Source organism: Lasioglossum baleicum, chromosome 7 (genome assembly GCF_051020765.1).
Source record: "Lasioglossum baleicum chromosome 7, iyLasBale1, whole genome shotgun sequence".
Classification (NCBI taxonomy): Eukaryota; Metazoa; Arthropoda; class Insecta; order Hymenoptera; family Halictidae; genus Lasioglossum; species Lasioglossum baleicum.
Window position 1 is genome coordinate 6,726,678 of NC_134935.1, and position 22,087 is coordinate 6,748,764.

General features: G+C 40.2%; 1 protein-coding gene across 5 annotated transcripts in view; it reads left to right on the top strand.

Moving 5' to 3' along the window:
• LOC143210705 (1-phosphatidylinositol 4,5-bisphosphate phosphodiesterase) overlaps nt 1-22,087 on the top strand; it is a 34,150-nt gene that overhangs the window by 8,401 nt on the left and 3,662 nt on the right. Inside the window, exons 2-18 of one of the 5 annotated variants that reach the window (XM_076427821.1) lie at nt 4,747-4,801; nt 9,138-9,366; nt 10,027-10,086; nt 10,820-10,957; nt 11,203-11,282; nt 12,130-12,265; nt 12,876-12,976; nt 13,058-13,224; nt 13,707-13,917; nt 14,798-15,056; nt 15,845-16,045; nt 16,140-16,350; nt 16,996-17,153; nt 17,231-17,437; nt 20,320-20,692; nt 21,106-21,255; nt 21,444-21,769. In XM_076427821.1, the coding sequence (XP_076283936.1) occupies nt 9,196-9,366; nt 10,027-10,086; nt 10,820-10,957; nt 11,203-11,282; nt 12,130-12,265; nt 12,876-12,976; nt 13,058-13,224; nt 13,707-13,917; nt 14,798-15,056; nt 15,845-16,045; nt 16,140-16,350; nt 16,996-17,153; nt 17,231-17,437; nt 20,320-20,692; nt 21,106-21,255; nt 21,444-21,589 (2,769 nt within the window). In that variant the 5' untranslated portion in view covers nt 4,747-4,801; nt 9,138-9,195 and the 3' untranslated portion in view covers nt 21,590-21,769. The other 4 variants (XM_076427817.1, XM_076427820.1, XM_076427819.1 and 1 more) reach the window with 4 other exon arrangements.

Sequence of the window (22,087 nt, forward strand, 5' to 3'; positions counted from 1 at the left end):
ACGGGCCACGCTCGCCCGCATTATTTTCGTAACGTTCGCCTCTGTTTACATGCCGCCTCGCATCTGTACACCTAACTCGCTCTGCTGTTGTACAGTAATTCCGAAATAAAAGCGAAATTCCACGTGAGAAATTGTAATGTAAACGTGCAGGAACATTTCTCGAGATGTCGGTATCTGAAACAAATTAAAATCGTATTAAATTCTGTCGTATTTTATATCCTAGTTAAATGTTCAAAGAGTCGGTGTAACGAGGAAGTAAGGCGAAATAAAGAAATGAAGCGAGAAGTGATATTTATACACGTATTACTACTAAAAACTGCCAACTAAAAATATAATGTTACATAATTAAAGCGCAAGTTCACGCGTATCTTGCAAAAGCGTATCATAAATAGACAGTTGTGAAACTCCGTGTGAACTTTGCGTAGAGCCGCGCGACTGTCGATCGCCGCATTTGTACGAAAACAAAGAAAAGATCTCGTTCCTGAAATAATTGACAACGGAAATGGATGAGCAACCATTAGCAGATACAAGAAGTGGAAACGATAAATCATGAACAGACGCGTTAAGCGAATCCTATTCAACGCTCGTGTTTCTGACAAATCTACTTCTAATGTTTTCAGCTTAATTTCTCGTGTACAATCGCGATCCTAAGTATACGTGACACGGTTACGCGAATTTCCTGCACGAATAAAACAGGTTGCTTCTGTCGATTGTTCTACGGAACTCGATAGAGTCTCTAGCTATTATACCAATTATATCCAACTTGTCTCCTGTGAACTCCAAGAATGCACGCTGAACAATGAGGAAACACCCTGTCCAGCATGACTCGATATCCAATGCGCTACAATAGAGTCCCGCCTTCTCCGCCATCGTCGTTCATGAATTACGGAACAACATTGTGCAGGATGTTCCTGGCATAATATCACATTTAAACTGGTAGAATGAACTTGTAGTTAGACTAAAACATTTATAGCCACCTAAAGAAATATCTGAACAGAAATCAAAATTAAAATAACTCATCGTGCCATCGATATGAAAAACAAAAAGTACATTTTTTGTACTTTTAAAATATATTTGATATATAACTGCACATTACATATCGTTAAACTCTACACTTTGACCAACTGGAGCACCTTCGGACTGTCTAATAACGAGAATAAGCGTTACTATACTATATGAATATGCAAAAATTACTAAAAAAAAGCAAGCAAGTAATGATTTAGAAGATTGTGCAACGTATTGTCACCGTTATTACTCTTTAAACAAATAAAACAGTTCTGTGGCTACACTGCATATTAAATTATTTGTATAATTATCAAGAAAAGTACGCACGAGACTTTAGAGACACACGGTATAGAAACACTTGCTTCTCGCACGGCCATTTAAGGCACAACACGAGCTCTCCGATCGAACCGCTATTTCGAGCCTCCGAATTGCTCTACAAACAGCGTTAACTTTTTTTCTATGAGATAGTTTAGCAAGGCAAATCCGAGTAATTCGCCGATTAGTATTCAATCTGTGCTGCTCCGAGCTTCCGTGGCAATTCGTTTCGGTAAATTAGGTGGAAAAGTTGGAAGCAGGCGACACAGAATTCGGGTTTCATGCCAGAACGTTCGTTTCAGAAGTTTCCAGCAGTTTTTCAGATTCTGGGCAACACGTCCCAAGGTGTTGTCGTGCACTGCGAAATAGGCGATGACTCATTAAAATTACACATTTCACTGCACGTTTGCATAAGCTTTATTATCTCCCGAACAATATCACCTACAGTCGGTTTGACAATGGTTTTGAAATAATCGTGATGTCGCAACATTCAAGTGAATTCTTGTTGCTTCTATATATTTCTCGCTTCCACAAATTCTAATTAATATTTACAATCCTCAAAAAACGTCTTTATCCCCAAAAATGTAGCAGAGAAAAGAAAATTAATAAATACAGATATTGATTACAAACTAATCAAATTTCATTTCATCTAGAAAGGAAGACGTAACATTCATGTTTGTTAGACTTTGTTAAAGTCTACATTACACGAGTGGTTAAAATACGGCAAGGGGTTAACCAATGAAAAGTGCAGAGCCTAAGCGTTTGAGCAGCGCGAGTAAATCTTTGAATAAAACAGATCAGGACGAACGATCAGCAATTATTCAGCAGAAATTTCGTTTCGGTCAGTGCACCGGCACGGCACGGCGGCCATTCAGAAAATGGGAGCCCTATTATTCTGCAGGAAGTGACACAGAATTTTCCTCCGAAATCGATCCCGTGCACCGTCAGCTGACTCCGTCCCGAAAAGAACCTGGTTCAGCGTCGACCTTACCCTCTGCGAAGATTTATAGCTGGATCCAGCGCTTTTATTCTGAATGGGGGCAGGCTAGGGTAGCTACCGAAAACTCGGCAACTCGGGGATATTCGGGAAATATCGGGTAATTTTTTCGTTCCATTTCCTGCTCGATCTTATCCCCCAGTCTCTCTCGACTTTATCATAGGATCTATCCGAACTCGTTCCCCATCGTGAAAAATGGGAAACAGATAGGACTGCTCGAAATTTTGGGTGCGGGTCGGATCAGGAAAAAGTATATTCGCGCAAATCTATAATTTTTTTAATTTGGTGGATATGAAATTGACATAATACCTCATGCAAAACTTGAACGTTTAGTAATTGACTAGATACCAACATATCTAATAATGTGAACAATATCTTAAATAAAATATATAAAAAAACTTTTTAAAAACCACGCTTATATTAAAATGCACCAAAAAGGAGAAAATAATTTCTTTCCTGGTTCAGGATAAAATAGCGAATTCAGTTATGTAAATGATTAATAAAAATTTAATATTAATTTAAATAAAATCATGATATTAGTGACTATAAATAAAAGCGTGAAGCGCCCACGAAGATTACGTCAATCTAGTTTAGCGCTCCACGCTTTCATTTTTATAGTCACAAATGTCATGATTTTATTTAAATTATATTAAATTTTTCCATCTATCCCGACACTAATTTTATAGCAGAAGAAATTTTAAGCTAATTGCATAAAATTTTGGGGGAATTCAAAACCAGGAAAAAAATGATTTTCTCCTTTTTAGTGCATTATATATATACATATATATATAAATTTATATATATTATTTTCTACCTTTATTGTCATCGGAAGCAAGTGTGTATACAAAATTTCAGCAAGATCGGATTATGGGAAGAGGTTTAAAATTCGATTACAAGATTTGACGCATACAACAACAACACGGCGAGTTAATATAAGGGTGGTAATAATGGTACAGCAATATTTAGTGGCGCCTCAGAATCACCACTCGAATGCTAAGGGTTAAAGGTATGTTCTCCTTTCCAGGATTTCAAGGGTGCGGGATGCGCCTCATTTCTCGCTAGTGCAAAGATGGGGTTTTTCAATAGTCAAAAGCTAGATAAAAGATCAATCTAGACCGCTGTTTCCTTGAAAAGTCCTACTGTTACGTTTACGAAGCGTAATTTGCATTATTCGGCAGCATGTAGCTGTCGTAGCTTTACAATTCTTGCGCGCCTACTGCAAGCGTCGTGGTACCGCAACAATGATCGCGAATCCATCTCGGACTTTCTCGGCTAATGAAGCGCATTTAATTAAATGCTTATCGCCGCTGCAAGGCTAGCCATTATTCAGTAACTGGATTTATCGTCGGCATACAAGAAAAGTCGAGCACCTATCGACGCCGCTATCGTGCACGGACGTCCCGCGCGTTATCACGGAGTTATCTTAATTGACACAGAAGGAAGTGCAAAGCCGCGAAAGTCGAGCAACCAAGTGCGATGACTTAGCTTAAATATTACATGCACGATTATTGTCCGGCTTGTGACGAACAAACTTTCTGTTTTTGTGGCAAAATCAAATCTGATTTGCGTAAATCTGTGTCGAACTTGCAGAATTTCAAGAAAATTGTGGTGGTTCCGCAGTCTAGTTATAATAACTATGCTTCTCTCACTTGTGGAACAAATTTCTGAGGCGTAAAAAGTTCACGTTTACGTAGAATTGCTGTTCGTGCATGTCATGTTAATTCTTCCGGCAATGTACTCGGCGATTCATTGGCTACGAGGTGTGATAAATTTTAAGTGTCTAGAGGTGCCGTAGGTCAAAATATTTCACTTTTTGTCGAGCAGCGTCTAGCCGTTTCGTAAAAATTAAAAAATCGTGACCTTCACTAATTAAAAAAAATTATTTGCGCATTAGCTCGTAAACTAATCCTAACGTCTCAAGCGAAACTGAACCTGTCCAATTTGAAAAAAAGTGATTATGTACACCCACTGTATATGATAATAATTGTGTAAATGTCAGGTTCGACGTTCATGGTACAGAAATACTGATGAAAGAGTTACATGATCTACTCGCCGAGCTGAACGGCTCGATTGTTTTCGGTGAAACGGAGAGATCAAACGCAGCCAGTCGCGATTTCAAACGAGGGCGAACAACGCGTGCCTGTGACTTGGATTCGCGAACGTTTAGAAAACGGTGTCGAAGATTCGGTAAATCGAGGCTCAGATCAAATGCGTGCGATATATATGGTGGCCGGAAACGGGCCGATAGACGCGCGGAGGGAACGATGTTTGACAGCCGCGTGAAATATCTGGCGAATATTGGTCATAAAGTTCAGTGAATCGAATTTGTGTATCGAAGACGCTATAGATAGATCCGCGGGGACCTTGACTCACGGCCGTCGAACACCGAGACCACGCTTCAAACATTATTCGATCTTTCCTGTCCGCAGGTGCAGCGGGGAACTAAAATGTGCAAGCCAGCCAGGAAGAAACGGTCTTAACGTCGTAAGTGATCTTTACGCTTTGAACCTTCCATCTTGTCGATTTACATTCCCCTCTTACGCGATTCCGCGAGCGCAACACCGCCGTGATCCCACGAAAATATTTTCCACGAGCTGAAGCGTGAGATTCGCGGAATATCAATTTTTTCGGGATTCCAACCGAAGCGCGGCAGAGAATACAGTGGATCGAGAATGTTTTCGTACCCTCTACAAAATAAAATAACTTGCGAAATCCGCGGAACGTATTTTTACATTGCAGACTCGTCGCATTAAAAATCGCGAACAGCCACGGTTTTGCTCTTCTTTGTGATTCTGACCAATCTCACATTTTTCTTATAAATTTGATGTGCGCCACTTTTATGAAATATCAAAACGACTTGGCAGATGAAAATCATGAACACACTGAATATGAAACAACAAAGTGAATAAAATTAATTTGACTATCTGTTTCGTTTTGTGTTGTAACATAAAGTCATTCTATTATCTTCCACATCTTTCTGTCATTTACGAACAAGACAGGGAATTTCGCAGATTAATAAAGTCGCTGACTATAAATAGATCTTATCTAATCGCAATTATCCGCATGTGCGACGAACCACAACAAAAATGTCTTCACAGCTCTGTATTTGACCTTTCCATTTGTACCGAAATAAATCTATAAAATCCGCAGTTTATTAATAAATCGCATTCTGCAAACCGTCAGCTATAATTGTACAGTGTACGTTCAAGCAAATTCAGTCTTTCATCGACCGATTCGGAAAAACTATAAATTATAGTCTCTTCAATTTTGAAGATCTTTAGATGTCAGAAGAACGAATACTTTGTACACCCACTGTATTCGCCGAAACGATAGTACCTACTCGGCGCGGCGACTCGAATTTCCGCGTTATTGGTTCCAGCGGGAGACCGAGACATTCGCGGCATTTTAATCAACGGGAAAGTACGGGGGCGGCGTCGTAAAATAACACGTAAACTAAAATTCCATTCATCTTCGTGGCGAAAAAAAAGAGGAGTATAACGGTTAATTTTTCGACGTGAACGGGGGTGGAGAAAATGAGTGAGCGTGTGAGTGAGAGAGAGTTCTATCGTGTTCTATCGTCGTTCTATTTTCACCTAGCCGCCCCTGTCTATGGTTCGGCCTACTTTGTAGCCAGGGAATAAAGGTCAACCGGTGCAACGATGCCAGCAAATCCTTTGCGCTTCGATACGATATCGACCGAACGAAAAAACCGAAAGCGTGTCGCGATCGACGGGAAAGCCGTCTGTTTCGAGTGGCCTTTAACGGACTGTCGGCCCCGACAGCTACCGGAGTTTCAATCCTTTGTTATCGTTCCACAGACTTGGGGACGGTAAATCTCGGTTTCGCTCGACCGAAGAAGAAAGTCCGAGTTCGAGATCACTCGATCTTGAGAGAGCCCTCGATCCTTCAGCCAAGGCGATCCTGCCTCCGAGAAAGAAGTCAATTGTTCAGCCTCAGTCCGAATACTGAACGGTTCAAACCAACGCGACCCCCGTCGCCGATAGCTATGCTAATCCCATCGTCGGACTGCGGGGCAGACGCTTATCTCGCAAGAAGAGCACAAAAACCTTGGGGTCGCCGGTTTTGTTGAAACTTCGCACACTTACTGTCGGGGACAATATCAAATGGACACTCTCAGAAATCGCACAACTTTTGCAAAAATTGGTCCAAACCACTTAAATTTTTTTAAGATGTTACACCCACTTGTTTGCTAGAGGATGAGTAAACAAATATTATTCCTTCAGATTGCAATTAATAGGAATTATAAAAAATTTTAAAATGATGTATTTTCAACTTTTTTATACTGGATTTTTCATACCGAAACTTTCATCGAAATCGGTTAATGTCGGGTTTATGGGTTAATGATTGGTATAACAAAATAATTGGGTTGCATTTAGGGCATCGGTGCATCCACGTAAAAAAAAATAATTTTTTCCTGTATTATTTCTTTCTATTTTTAGTGAAAAAAGAGCAGCGACTTGTCCCGGTTCCCAGAATCACCCTGTATACAGTTACAGGTTATCTGACCATATAATGGTACATATTCGTAAACAGAACTCTGTAAGTGTCCAAAGTTTCGACTACATCGGTGACCCCAAGATCGTGCACTCTCCTTGTCAGCAGAATTCCATAGTCTTTCCAGATAATGAATTATCCGAATCTGCTATACAGGGTGTAACGGGAGAGTCGTATAGTACAGTAGTGCACGGTTAAATTTACATCGGTCCGGAAGCCTGTAGTCTAATATGAATATTTTTGATTTTGAATGATGTGGTTCATTGTATATGTATATCGATTTTAGCCAAGACAGGCCAAGGATCTTATCTGATATAGGACAAGGATCATTACTGTCCTTTTGAATTCATCAGCTTGAGAAACGCTGTTTACTAAACTTCTATCTTGTTTGCCTCACTCTTATCCGAGGTCCATTTAATAACAACTCCTCAGTGAATAATTCTAGTTTACCCAACTTCACGAGAAGTTTCACTAATATTTTGTGCGCTCAATTTATCTTCAGCATGCTCGCTACCATCGTCGGTGTAATTGAAGGAAGTTGAATTAATTTTATAAATTTTCTTGTTCGAAGTCATCCAGCATAATGTTAAGAAAATTCTTGAATTTCTTTCGCTTAATTATTCGAACATTTGATAAAAGAGGTACGCTGCATTTAATAAATAAAACATCTCAACAAGGAAGGTAGACAGCGAAACAAAAGGAATACGTTAAACGTTGAAACTGACAAGTAGTAAAAGCGTAAAACGTGCTAGCTAATTTTCGATAAAAGCATTACGCATTTACAGCATAAGAGAAATCTTAAAACACGTCAAAACACATTATTGGATAGGATTAATGCCGTAACATTTTCTTTCTGAAATGTCGTAGAAGAGACCAGAAAATTTAAGTATTGATTACAAACGAATCAAATTTTATTTCATCTGAAAAGAAAGGCGTAACATTCATATTTGTTAGATTTTGTTAAGCTGTTTATCACGAGTCTGACTCGTTAAAGTACGGCAAGGGGTTAATACCATTTCATTGTTTTAATTTACGAAATATTACAGATTAGCAAAGGAAACTCGCACGTCGAGTTGCACGAACTAGCAACGGAACGTTTTCTGGTCACGTTCATTCGACACGTTTGTAAGAACTGCAATATTCAATCTACACCTGTGAACTTTTGATCGTTCTATTTTACGGCGGCGCGGCATATGTACCAAACAGATAATCGAAGTTCGTGACCGGTTTTATTATTTTAAACTCGTGTCACACAGAAACTGTATTACGTGGATAATATCGGAAGTACCTGTATCATCAATAATCGCGCGTTTAATCCGCAACGTGTCCAGAAATAATTCATTTTCAATCTTCTTAATGGGTGAAATTGATTTGTAAAAGGATAAATTTTGAATGCAAAACCTATGGAAAGAAAACATTGCTCTATGCAGCGAGGGAATTTCGTTGGGAAACACATTTAATCCGGTGCTCGAAGAGAACATCCAGATTGAGAAAATACTGTTAAGCACTCGGCGGACCGTGGCGCGGCATCAAAGCCAGCAATAACAAAATTGTCTCGATTCCGTTGAAAGGGGCGACCAACGACGGCCGAAAATCCATCGAGAACGTGATGTACCTTGCGAGCAGCCCCTTCGACAGCCAGTTAACGCTCTCGTGAACGGTCGGAACCCTCTGTTTAACGTGATCAACGTTTAATGGGATTCTAATGTCATTGAAATGGGTCGAAAGCACCTATTTGCCACAGTCTGCCGGAGGTTAATACTCAATCGGGGCTGCTGGAAAAGACTATTAAAGGGAAGTGTGCAAGCCAATCGAGGCGGAGGAATCGACGTGCAACACTGCTCGTTCCAAATAAACGAACTGCATCAAACGGTAACCGCATCGCGATCGTTTAGTATTCGTCGTCGCGTCGCCAATTTTCGTAACCTCGAGGAACGACGATGGAATCGCTAATGAACCGGCGCGGCGCGATAATAACTCGCCTGATCCTCCATTTCACCGAGACCGTCCCAATTAATAACACCGATCGAGTTTCCGATTTTCCCGATCACTCTCTATCGCCATTTCCGCTTCTCTTGATTTGACCCTTCTGGGACGACATCGGCACGTGATACTGACTCTGACGAATTGATTTTATTATTCACTTTCTAGATTTATTTAAATCAAATTCAACTTTCGAAAAATGAATGTTTGTTCCCGGTTTTCTTTAAGTAATTAAGGAAAAATATAATTTCATTAGAAATTAGACTTGCACAGTTGTTGCGCCAACGTTTGAAGAATTTGAAGAGATTGCTTCTCCCATTAGAAACTAGACGAAACCAGACGCGTCTAACGATTGACACGTTCCACCCGGTGCAAGGAAGATGACGAAGAGATTCGAATTCAACTGGCAGATCGAGGTACCTCTTCCTCTCCGTCGCGGATGCGTGTTTGACCGATGGTCAGAGGAAAAGGACAACACGGAACTGGAGGTCGACTGTATGTTCAAGGTCGACGAGTATGGCTTCTTCATCTACTGGCAGAGTGTAGGAAGGGTGAGTGAAATTTCCTATTATCTTCCGGCTCTCTAAAGAGGTCGTCCGACTTGCACGTTTTATCTTGAATCCCTGGCATCGGGGTCGCGAATAAGTGGGCCAAACTTTATCCTGAAAAACGAATGAGAAATAATAAATTAACTGGAAAGATTCTTCGCTTAAACTTTCCTCTCCAGGAACATTCCTTTGTGAGAACTGGTTCGGAACTTATCTGTCGCATCGACGCTGAAAAAGAAATGAATAAGAAGGATTTTCAGGAGACTTTCGAAACTCTCGTACTAATATCCAGTAATATCATTTAGCAATGTAATATCGAATTGCAGTGGATTTTTAAACGAACATAAATGCCGTAATCATTTTTTACAATTTTATCACGGCTTAAATATCCGACATTTTTCAAGGTATAGGGTATTTACAGAGAACCATAAGTTTTTTTAATATCAGATCAGACAATTAGTTTGCTATAAGACGTGAAACAATTTTTCGATAAAATTGAAATTTTTTATGGGAATCTATATTGAAAATTTAAAGAATACATTTTGTAGATAAATCGGTCAACGTAGCAATAAGCTGAGAGTCGTAGAGAGCGATGTATTCGAGTAAAAATTCATTTGACTCGAGTCTCACTCACTCTGTCTGTGATTTCTGTTTCATGTAAAGGACGGCGACGTGATAGAGCTGTGTCAAGTGAGCGACATACGCGCCGGTGGCTTGCCGAAGGTAAGAAATCCCTTGTTTTCCAACAACCGGAACGAACCGGCAGCGTCGTTTAAAATATTCACCGGGCAAGTTCGAAACTGTGCGACGCGATGGAAGCAGTGTGCTTGGGCACAGCACTAGAGCCGAGAAGTGTTTGTCTCCCGTTCGTTCGAGATTCTCGTTCAACGAGTTCTTTGACGGAGTCCGTATTCTAACCATGTTTAGCTAATTCTTTTATCCTGTTCGAGCATGGTGACGACGTTAATTTTACGAATTCAAAGAAGTCCATTTGCATACGAATAATCGGCATTTTTGAAAACGAAAAACCAGAGTACCCTCTCGAGTGTTGCAGTGTTCTCATTTATCGATAATGCAAACGGTGGGGTTTTTCAGTAGTCAAAAGCATTAGATAAAAGATCGATCTAGGCCGCGATCATCCTCAAAAGTTCCATTTTTACGTTTACGAGGCGTAATGCAGCTGTCGCAGCTTCATGAAAATTACGTAAACGTAAAAATAGTACTTTTGAGGACGATCGTGGCCTAGATCGATCCTTTATGCGTTTTCGACTATTGAAAAACCCCATTTTTGCAGTATTGAGAAATGAGATCCTGGAAAAACGAGTCTACCCCCTTAAGCGAAAAATGTTGTACTCTACTTGATAAGAAAAAAATCGTGTTTAATAATTCCGGATGGAGGAGTGCTCAACAAAGGTCAGGGTGCAAGCTTTGAACGGAATTTTCTAATTTGATTCAGGATCCGAAGCTGCTCGACAAGCTACTAACGAAGCATGGCGAGCAACTGGACGAGAAAAGTCTCACCATCTGCTCTGGCGCAGATTACACCAATATTAATTACCAGCACGTCGTCTGTCCGGATCCAGCGACGGCAAAGGCAAGTTCACCTGTTATATAATCGTCACCGTCGTTTGATCTATCGCTCGGAAAATTGATAAACGAGACGACGTGGACCGTGGATTATCAGAGGCTCCTCAAGTCAAAACGTTTCTCTGTTCGCCCGTCATTTGTAGATGTAGATACCGCGTCGATTAAACTAAATAGAGAAATGCTCCAGTTCATTGGCTAAGCGATTAATAAGATAATCAATAAAGTCCACGTGTTTGCTGTGTCCCATGACAGATATGGCTGGATGGCACACGATCGATTACGCACAACGTGAAAGCCAACAACGTTTGCCCGCTCACGTGCTTGAAGAAACAGTGAGTTTACTGATGCAATTACTCGCACACATGCACACCAATATACGCACACATCCGCTTATGCTGATCTAATGTTTGCGTGAAATAATTAGACAGAAACGTCGTCCGACTGGCGCGCACCGTTTCTGCCGCGACGGCAGACGTCAAATCGTTCGACGCAGCGTGCGATTCATAATCCACAACAAAGGCGTTCAACGCCTCGATGTTTGTCGTTTGATAATGATCTGATCTTCGTTCCGCGGTTAACTGTCCGGAGAAACTTCCCACAATGCTCTAAAATCTCGTAAGAGTTGCGCAATAGTTTTATCTTATATTCGGGAATTCATGAATTAAAAGTTTGGTAAATATTGACAAACGTTGAATGTTGACCTTAACAAAATATGTGAAGATAAAGGTCATCGGAGCTGGGTCCCCTTTTGTCAATATTTACCAATTCCATTAATATCGACATTTTCGGCATTGCTGAATATTTAGAAAGTAATTTCGATGCTTTAAATATCGGTTGGGTGCATTTCACACACCCTGGTGGGCGTGGCTGGTGGTGGCACTAAAATTTTTTAGTTTTGTGTTCGTGAAACAATTGGATCTTAAAAATAAATATCCGTGAATGGGTTTATACGGTCGTTATAAGATTTTATAGTACCGTGGAAGGTTTTCGCCACATTCCAACGCTAAACTCGCCGAAGAACGTAAACAGGACCATGAAACTTTTATTAGTGGTTGGTTTGAGTCGCGTGACTCGGTGATCTCGTCGATCGGACGATCGTTTCATTGCTCCGATGGGGGAGTTTGCCGGATCATCGTTTTTATTGGTGAAAAATATGCACGCTTTTTTGCTATGTTTCAGTTGGATGCGGCTCAGAATGTTGGTCGACCCGAATGCAAAAGTTCCAGTGAAAGTGGTCGCAAGAACTTTCGCGTCCGGAAAAACGGAAAAGCTCGTCTATCAGTGCCTCGCTGAATTAGGCCTACCCAGTGGGAAGGTGCGTTGCACCTTGATTGATTGACAAACGTGTTCCACAAAAAGCTGTCAGTCAAAAATGTTTTTATCATAACCACTTATGATGATGAACGATTTTGATGAAACACTTTCAGAAATATTGTTGTGCTTATCGCAATGGGTTATTCCACGTGCAATCGAACACATTTCAGAATACTGTTTCGGATTATGTTCAAATCTAGAAATCCTCAAAGGATTTTTCGAAATCTCAAAAATTGTTGGTTTCACTAATTACTCGCATGTAGTACTGACAACCTCAAAACTTTAAATTTAGTACTTCAAGCATACACAAAATTGTATTGAATAAAATTTTATTTATGTCGGAGTCATATGAAGTTCCATGTAACCAAGTTATGTAGAAAATGGAGTGCGAGTACTGAAGATTAAGTTAGAACGGCCAGCTAACAAATTGATGAAAAGGAATTGTCTTGATTTTCGCGGATCGCTTGAGGGGTGAAATTTCATCTCCTCGTTTTACTCACGAGTTCATAAGATCCGTTTACGCGTAGGTTTTGATTGTACGATCGTTGCGACCATTTCATACGGGTTCTTCCCGTTCTTTCCGCAATAAATCGACGATTCTAAATTTCCAGAATGACGTGATCGAGCCGAACGACTTCACCTTCGACGTGTTCTACGCGCTTTACCATAAAATCTGTCCGCGGAACGACATAGAGGAACTGTTCCAGTCCATGTGAGTAGAAGGATCGCGTGGATAATGGGTGGATCGGTGGCGCGATGATAACGATCATTCGTTTTCTTGGTGGGGTTCCAGCACCCAAGGCAAAGCAGACACAATCAATCTGGAGCAACTGGTCACGTTCCTGAATGAGAAGCAACGGGATCCAACGTTGAACGAGATCCTCTATCCGCTGTACGACGAGAAGAGGGCTGTGGAGATCATAAAGGACTACGAGCAGAACGAGACGGCGCGCAATCAAAGTAAGAATTCCATTGGCAGTGTTTCCGAAACGCTTTCCAGGGCTGCAGGGAGAACGACCCGTTGCCAACGACGTATATTCCGGGAAATACAGGGTTATCAACGAATCGTGATCAGTAGAGATTACTCTGTCATTGGTAGACTGCGGATCTTTATACATTTATAGCAAAATTGTGGAAAAATTTAAAAAATTGAAGATGTCAATATATGATTTCTCCTCTATGAAAATCATTAAGGGAAGAAATAACATTAAATGTGTATTATTCTGCGTAAAAATCTGCAGTCTAGTTATTAGCAGTCCGATCGAAAATGTTTTTATCAGATGTAGCATGGTTTCGAGGGATTTTTCACGCGATTAAAACTGTACACCTATTATTTTTCAAGAGCCTCACGCTCGCAGGAAAAGTCCACCACCCTCATCCTCGATGTTTGATTCAGTTAGTACCTGCGAAACGTCCTTTCAGAAGCAATCACGTCCTTTCAGAAACAATGACGAAGGACGGTTTCATAAGGTACCTGATGTCCGACGAGAACGCGCCGGTTTTCTTGGACCGACTGGACGTCTACATGGATATGGACCAACCGTTGGCACACTATTACATCAACTCCAGCCATAACACGTACTTGAGCGGCAGGCAATTTGGCGGCAGGAGCAGCGTAGAGATGTACCGACAGGTGTTGCTAGCTGGTTGTAGGTGCGTGGGTGTCAGCTATCCGTCAGTGAATCAGTCAATCCGAAAATACAACTATCAGAGCTGCTGTATATTTTCAACACCGCAAAGAGTGCTAGCATGTTGATTCGATTTCATAACTGACCGGTTTACAGTGGGATATCTCGTCCGAAAAACAGGCTAATTTTAGCATTTGTGTGTTTACGAATTACTATGTACAAAATTTGAGAACAGATTTTTTTTATAAACGATGAAGATCGAGCTTTCGAACGACAATAGGTTCGGCTTTGTAGTATTGTAGCTGGTGCCAAGACGAGTCCAACGACCTACTGTACTATTGTTTTAACGATTTGTACTATTGTTATCCCTCTGAGACGAGCTGGCTTCTAGTCCTTTGTTTCGGGTCACGACTGATCAACCTCGTTACTACCTTTTGCAAGTCAAGTACACCCTTTTCACCAATTTCTCCCATTTAGAATATTGAAAATGAATTATTTCTATATTGAATTAATAAAATTTTGCACTCCAAATTCACCCTTTTGCAAGTCAAATACACCCTTTTCACCAATTTCTCCTATTTAGAATATTGAAAATTAATTATTTCTTTATTGAATTAATAAAATTTTGCACTCCAAATTCACACTTTTGCAAGTCAAATACACCCTTCTCACCAATTTTACCCTTTAAGAATATTGAAAATTAATTATTTCCTTATTAAATTAATAAAATTTTACATTACATTTGATTTGACATTTTTTGCAAAAACTTTCTTTAAAATGCTTTATTTGTAAAAGGTTGAACTTCATTTGCGAGAAGGTGAAATTTTGATTTGCGCAAGGTTGAATTTGACTGGCAAAAGGGTGAATTTGGAGTGCAATACATACAATAATATTTCCACCGAAAGATGCGTGGAGCTGGACTGCTGGGACGGCAAAGGGGAAGACGAGGAGCCCATAATCACTCACGGCAAGGCCATGTGCACGGACATCTTATTCAAAGACGTGATATACGCGGTGAGGGACACCGCGTTCGTCACGTCCGAGTACCCGGTGATCCTCAGCTTTGAGAACCACTGCACCAAGAAGCAACAGTACAAATTAGCTAAATACTGCGACGAGATTCTAGGTGACTTGTTGCTGAAGGAGTCCCTCAAAGAATATCCCGTGAGTAACTCATTTGTTATCGGCAGTTATCATCGTTCACCTCGCACGGAGACACAGAAAGTTCCACGGACAATGCTTGTTCCACAATTTTTTGACGTCCGCCGATGAGAGAGTCCGATAACTAGGGGAGCACCTACGTCAATCGGAGTCTAGATTCCGATCGGTAAACACGCCGCTACACTGATATCAGATCGAAGTTATCTTCGTCGGGCATACGGTGCACTATATTCGTCGCGATTAGATTAAACGCGTACAGAAAGCGTGATAGACTAGCCAATAAGCCAGCTAGATATTTTAATAACGTGTTAGTTATTAAAGTTATTAAAAACATTTGTTATGTCATCACTAGACTGTGGATCTTTATGAGAAATAAAAAATGTTCGAATTGATTGCAGGACACAGGAGCCAAATAAGAATTGTATTCTTCTTTTAATCATCCTATTAAGCTGAAATAATATTAAATATTTTTAACATGTCCACTGCTTTAAGTTGTACCTGGCCATTTTCGTCATGAATGCATAAAATCAGGCAAGACACAGCAACCAAATAGAAAGTTCTTCCTTTTTTTTAATTATCTTATTAAGCTGAAACCAATGCACTGATGTCCTTAAATCTTTTTACTATGTCCACTGCTTTATATTGTACGTACCCATTTTTGTCATAAGTGCATAAAATCCGCAGTCTAGTCATCACAAATAAAATAGATGTTTAGGTGACTACATTTAGGTGGACTTTATAACAATTTTCAACTTGTAAAATAATTTTATGTCGCGCCGCGACGACAACAGCTGGAGCCGGGCGTGCCGCTGCCACCCCCGAGTATGCTGAAGCGGAAAATCCTAATCAAGAACAAACGCCTGAAACCGGAAGTGGAGAAGCAGGAGCTGGAGCTGTTCTGGCAGGGCCAGTTCGTTATCGAAGACGAGGTGAAAGAGGACGCCAGCGCTCTGTCACTGGTCGCCGCGGTAGTCGAGCAACAATCGGTAAAGGTAACCCTCATAACCAAGCATGGTCACCCTGATCTCCTTCCTCAACAATGCCACAAGATTATTCCATGTTTTTTCACGAAACTCGTGTTTCCAGGAGGAAGCTGCTGTGCCCGAAGCTATCATTGTCGCAACCACCACCGCTATCCAACCGCAGGCTGGCTCTGCGCCGGTGTTAGGAGCTGACAGTTTAGAGTTGACAGTGTCCCCACCGTACACCGGAAGCACCACCAACGTCCATCCGTGGCTCTCGTCCATGGTTAACTACGCCCAACCCATCAAGTTCCCTGGTTTCGACGTTGCAGAACGTAATAAACCTTTCTTGACACACTTAATTATTTTCTAAAACATTGGAAATATTTTTCTCAGAAAATTAAAAGTGTATATTGATGGTTTTTTTATTACAAATAATTCAATCGATTGCATCTTGAATAATCAAACGCATGGACCACAGTATTTCTTTATTACACAGGGCGGTCCACCTAAATGTAGCGAGTTAAATATCTCCTGTGGGTGTGATGACTAGACCGCGGATGTTTATGCAATTTTCAATTTTTTTATACGCGTTTTAAGAAAGTGGAATAAAATGCAATCTTATTTCCAGTGGTAGTAGTTTTTGCAGATCTCAAAATAATAAAAATTCTACTAAATTCTGTCAAATCTTATACTCCACCCTTTTTTGGAAATTTTCAGAAGTCATATATGGTGTATACCCTGTATATTTTCTTGAGACATTAGTCCTTTCACGTTAATTGTTTGAAACCATTACGTTGTTCAATAGTCACATACTGAAACTGTAGTACGAGATAACTGCTATTAATAATATTTATTCGTTCCACAAATGAAACAATCGACATTCACGGTAACAAAATGGATACGACACTTGACGCGTCGGCGCGATGATACATCAATGTCGAATCGCGTCGCATTAAAACGATCGATTTGATTCGCAGAGAAGAACATTCATCACAATATGTCTTCCTTCGCGGAAACCGCTGGCCTGAATTACCTGAAAACGCAAGCCATCGAGTTCGTCAATTACAACAAACGGCAAATGAGCCGGATTTATCCGAAAGGTACCCGGGCGGACTCATCGAATTACATGCCACAGGTAATTCTGGGTACACCGAAACCGAAGGAAACACCGCGCCGGAACGGTTTCGTTTAACGATCGATAATTGGAAACAGGTCTTCTGGAACGCTGGCTGTCAAATGGTGTCATTGAATTTCCAAACCGCGGATCTGCCGATGCAACTGAATCAGGGGAAATTCGAATACAACGGATCGTCGGGTTACCTTCTGAAGCCGGACTTCATGAGAAGGGCCGATCGAAGCTTTGATCCTTTCGCTGAGAGTCCTGTGGATGGTGTTATCGCGACGCAATGCAGCGTTCAGGTATTTTGCACAATCCTCTTTGAGAGCCCATTCAGACACGACGGGAAACCGCACGTTTTATTTTTGTCTTCGATTGTTTGACCGCGCGGACACGTGTAAACGAATACAAAGACGCTAATGTAAATAAGACCCGCGCGGTTTCCAAGAATGTTGTACTTCCTCGAAAGTGGTGATTCCTGAGGTCACACAGTGGGCCCAAACGCCAATCTAGCTGATAAAAAGTCGTATTTCCAATCACATACTATTACTTACTTTTTTATTTGTTTCCATTCTTAAATCCCTGTAGATCTTTAAATTATATTCTGTTTTGCTCTGAAGATTGTTTATATAGGGTAATATTTACGCAAAAGTCTATAGTCTAGAGTCCCCCAGAACGGTCAGTGCTTTTGCTACTGGTAAACGTTAATATTAAATGCGAATATTTTGCCTTTCATGGAGTTTGTAGAAGAAAGTACGTACTTTCATTCTGTAATTACAGAATTTGCAAAAGTTAATGAATTTTACAAATACCCGTGTTCAAAGGTAGACAATTTTTTACTTCATGCATTTCAGTTTTTCGAATGTAAGTAACCAAATTGGCGCGTATTGGTCGAATTTCCTGTTTGATTTCGTAATGTAGACTCCGTTCTTTAATTCTTGTAAAAATCAGCTGCCAGAATTTGCCAGAAATTGTTTAATGTAATTTTAAAGTTTGTGAACAGTTTGCGATCACTCATAAGGAGGGTTTAAGATTTTTGTGGTTCATAGTACTGACTGAGAGGAGTAAAAAATGTTTAATCAATGTAGGTTATAAAATTAATACTTCTAGCGTAAAACGGAATTTTATGTTTTCTTGTGATAGCACATAAACGAATAGGATAGCTGTATCAGATTTAAAAGACTGATACCTTATATTACTTACTTAATTGTATCTGATATGAAGAATGTTTTGTGAAAGATTTTTTTTTAATATTCTGAAAATTGACAGGATTAAAGTAAAAATTGCACGAGTGAACACGACAAGCATTGATGACTGTGTGCCCACACGGCGATAGACGAACATTCAGTAATCGATGAAAACTCTGAACAGGATTCTGGTTATTATAAATGTTTTTAGAATCCAAGACTTTCGGTTTTCTGTGCAAGTCAAGTAACTGGTGACTACCTGTCTATCATAAAATAAGGACCGGGCGCGATCGCGGGGCCTCGGCTGCGGCCGCGAACTCTCAATCATGGTTGGGAGGAATCGGTCTCGGTCGTAACGGTTTTCCCGTAATAAACACGAATTTTTGGGAAACAGCTATATTTTCCTGTCCAGAGAACGTCAGTATCTCTCTCCTATAGTGTAGGTGTGTATTCAGTGCATGGATGTGTGTACAAAACTGAAACGATGTATGTATAACTAGAAGTGTAAATAAGTCTATCTAATCAATGTAAATATATGAGGTTTTTATTTTAGTGTCGGTTTCAGTTTATTTTGTGACTAAAAACGCTAGTAACTTTAATTTCCGCGGAAATGCTGCTTCTCTCGAAAATTACATTGATGTAAATGACTATAAAAAGTTTAAAAAAATTTTTTTGTGGTCCAAATTACCATAAATTTGAAGAATGAAGTCTCCCGGTTACAACGACTCCATACAAGTTGCAATAGGAAGCTGCGTTTGATCACTATGATTTTTTATCAGCTAGATTGGCGTTTGGGCCCACTGTGGGTCATTTGAAATAACTTTTTCCTTTGCAAAAATGTTCTGCATGGAACGAGGACACTTGTTTGAACTGCTCCTCAATCGTAAATACTATCCTCCCTGCACTATTAATTTTTTTCTAAGCGCACGAGACATTACAGCGCTAATATTTACTTGTAACTTCCTCAAAAAATGTGAGAGTAGGATTTAACGTCTACCGTTCATATTAATTTAACTTTATATCTGTGGTTGTCGGGAAGAACGCCGCGTGTCACAAAATTTCACTTTCGTCACTAATGCTTTGCCATAGGATATCGGTTCAATTGCATTATGTTTTTGAGCCTTTCGAATTTACTTTCATGACTTTTTTCAGATAAAGACGTAAATCCTATACTATGAATCTAAATTAAAATGCATAAACTGAAATTTTTGTTAAATGTGACATGCGGTGTTTTTCCTGGCGACCACAGATATAGCGATATATACTTCATTAAATATACTTCACTAAATGTAAGAATCAGTCGAAAAAAAGAAATAACATTTTTTCGTTTGACGCTTCGTTTTCGAGAAAATCTTGTTTAGCGTTCCGCCAGGTTCGCGCGCTTTAGTATATGCACAAAGTAGAATTGGTTGATCATGGTCAGACTCGTCAGACGCGTCAGACGATTCCTATGCAACATAGCGTGTATTCGCTGCATTTTCAAACTCGATATTCTCGAAAACGAAGCGTCAAACAAAAAACTGTTATTCCTTTTCTTCGACTCATTTTTACATGTAGTATCACCCACTGCTCGGTTGTATCACCCGTCCGGCCACACCCTGTATAAACCAAACATGGTTTACGGCATCAATAAATAAATAATAATAAATGTTCTGCATGGAGCACATGAGATTCTTAATGGAGCAATGGAAATATTGCTGACTGTATTTAACACGTTCCGTGCCAATCCGTTTTTGCTCGACAATGAAACAAACTTATGTGCTTTGTTCTATACTGCATTTTTGATAATGTCTCAATCTTCTAGTGGAAATATATTGTACAGTGTTGAACTTGTTACAAAATATATGTTTTTAGCGCATTAAATAAATACTTCAGCCTGATTGGCAAGTTCAACGGATACCATCGGTGGTACACGTGGCAAACAACGTGTTAAAGATACGTCGCTTGTTGGAATGTGGCACTAATAAAATTGTATATTTTCGTTGGTTAATAATCAGGTAATTGCGGGCCAATTCTTATCAGACAAGAAGGTGGGCACATACGTGGAGGTAGAGATGTACGGTCTACCTACAGACACTATCCGCAAAGAGTTCCGAACAAGAGTGGTACCAGCGAACGGCCTGAACCCTGTATACAATGAAGAACCCTTCCTATTCCGAAAAGTCGTCCTGCCAGATTTGGCAGCCTTGCGATTCGCAGTTTACGATGAGTCCAATGGCAGGCTTCTGGGTCAGAGAATCGTTCCTTTAGACGGTCTACAGTCAGGCTATCGGCACATAGCTCTGAGAACGGAAGCGAATTTCCCTATGTCGCTGCCTATGCTGTTCTGTAACATCGAGATCAAGATCTACGTGCCCGATGGATACGAAGGTCAGTGATCTATGTGTAGACGGACCGTATGCGTTTGTGGGAAAAATGAACAGATGAAAAACGAAACTGTAAAAAAATCAGGAGGCTTTCAACGCTTATGCTCCAAGCTACCTGGAAGTAAAAATTTTCTACCTGAATCGCAACAAATTGGAATGAGAGAGAAATTTGTTTTCTTTCTTGATATGTTTAATAGGTTGAAAATAATGCATTTTTAAATTTTTCAGAAAAATTTATCTCGAGAATTCTTTTATATCTGTTTTCATTGGGACTTACAATATGTGAGAACTTTCCCCAAAAAGTACCGAACTAATAAATTCGAATGTAGCCTGACCCTGTAGCAGAACTCTGACAGAAAGTGATTAACCAGTTCGTGCGCTTTGTCGATTGATTCGTTTTTCTTTGCGAATTTGCAGGACTCATGGACGCGCTGACGGCACCACGGTCCTACAAGAAACCGGAAGGCATGTCGCAGAACAAGATGAAGGGTCTTGGGATCGAGAAGAGCGACAGCAAAGGTAATGACTCCGCACCTGCTCATCATCGTGAGCCACCTAAACCCAGAGGTGAGCTTCCGTATACCGTTTTTCTTTCTCGTGTAGGAGAATGTAGCCTATTGTACAATCTGTAGTACTTTGTAACACCAATGCGAATATTTGTCTGTTTGAAGACACACAGCTAGTTCGCATAGTTTATGATGTACAGCTAATTTACACTACCAGTAATACAGGAAATATTTATTTTTTTTTTTAAGATACAAGGTGGTTCGGTCCAAATTCGGCTACTCTTCCCCGTATTGCTAACATTCGAATTATTCTGGACATAATTCGCTGTCGGTTCCGTAGTGAATTTAGAGAGAGAAGGTGTCAGAAGTGGACTGCGGATTTTATAAGTTCGTGATAAGAATGGGTAGCTGCAATCAGAAACAGTCAAAAGAAAGAAAATCGTTCAAGAAAGAAATTTCGAGACGATTCTTGTTTGGTTCTTGGCACAAGAATCGTACAAAGCATTCTTATTTCACGTAAAGATCCGCAGTTTAGTCCCAAACAACGAACGATTACAAACTTTATACTTTATCTGTGACAGAGGAGATGAAATTCGACCCGATCACGGTAGAAGTATTACGGCAAGAGAAAGGCTACATGAAGGTGCTGACGAAGCAGCAGAAGGAGCTGGAGTCTCTGAAGAAGAGGCACCAGAAAGACAAATTAACCGTCCAGAAGCAGCACTGCGTTGCGATAGAGAAGATAATTAAAGGGAAAAAGTACGCATGACCCTGGCTGTTCTTTTCCTTGCGTGTAACCAGAGACTTTTGTCTTTCTCCTATAAATTTTTCCCTTTTCTCTACGTTATCCAGTAGATTTGGGCAAAAAAATGCTAGAAATTCAAGTTTTAAAG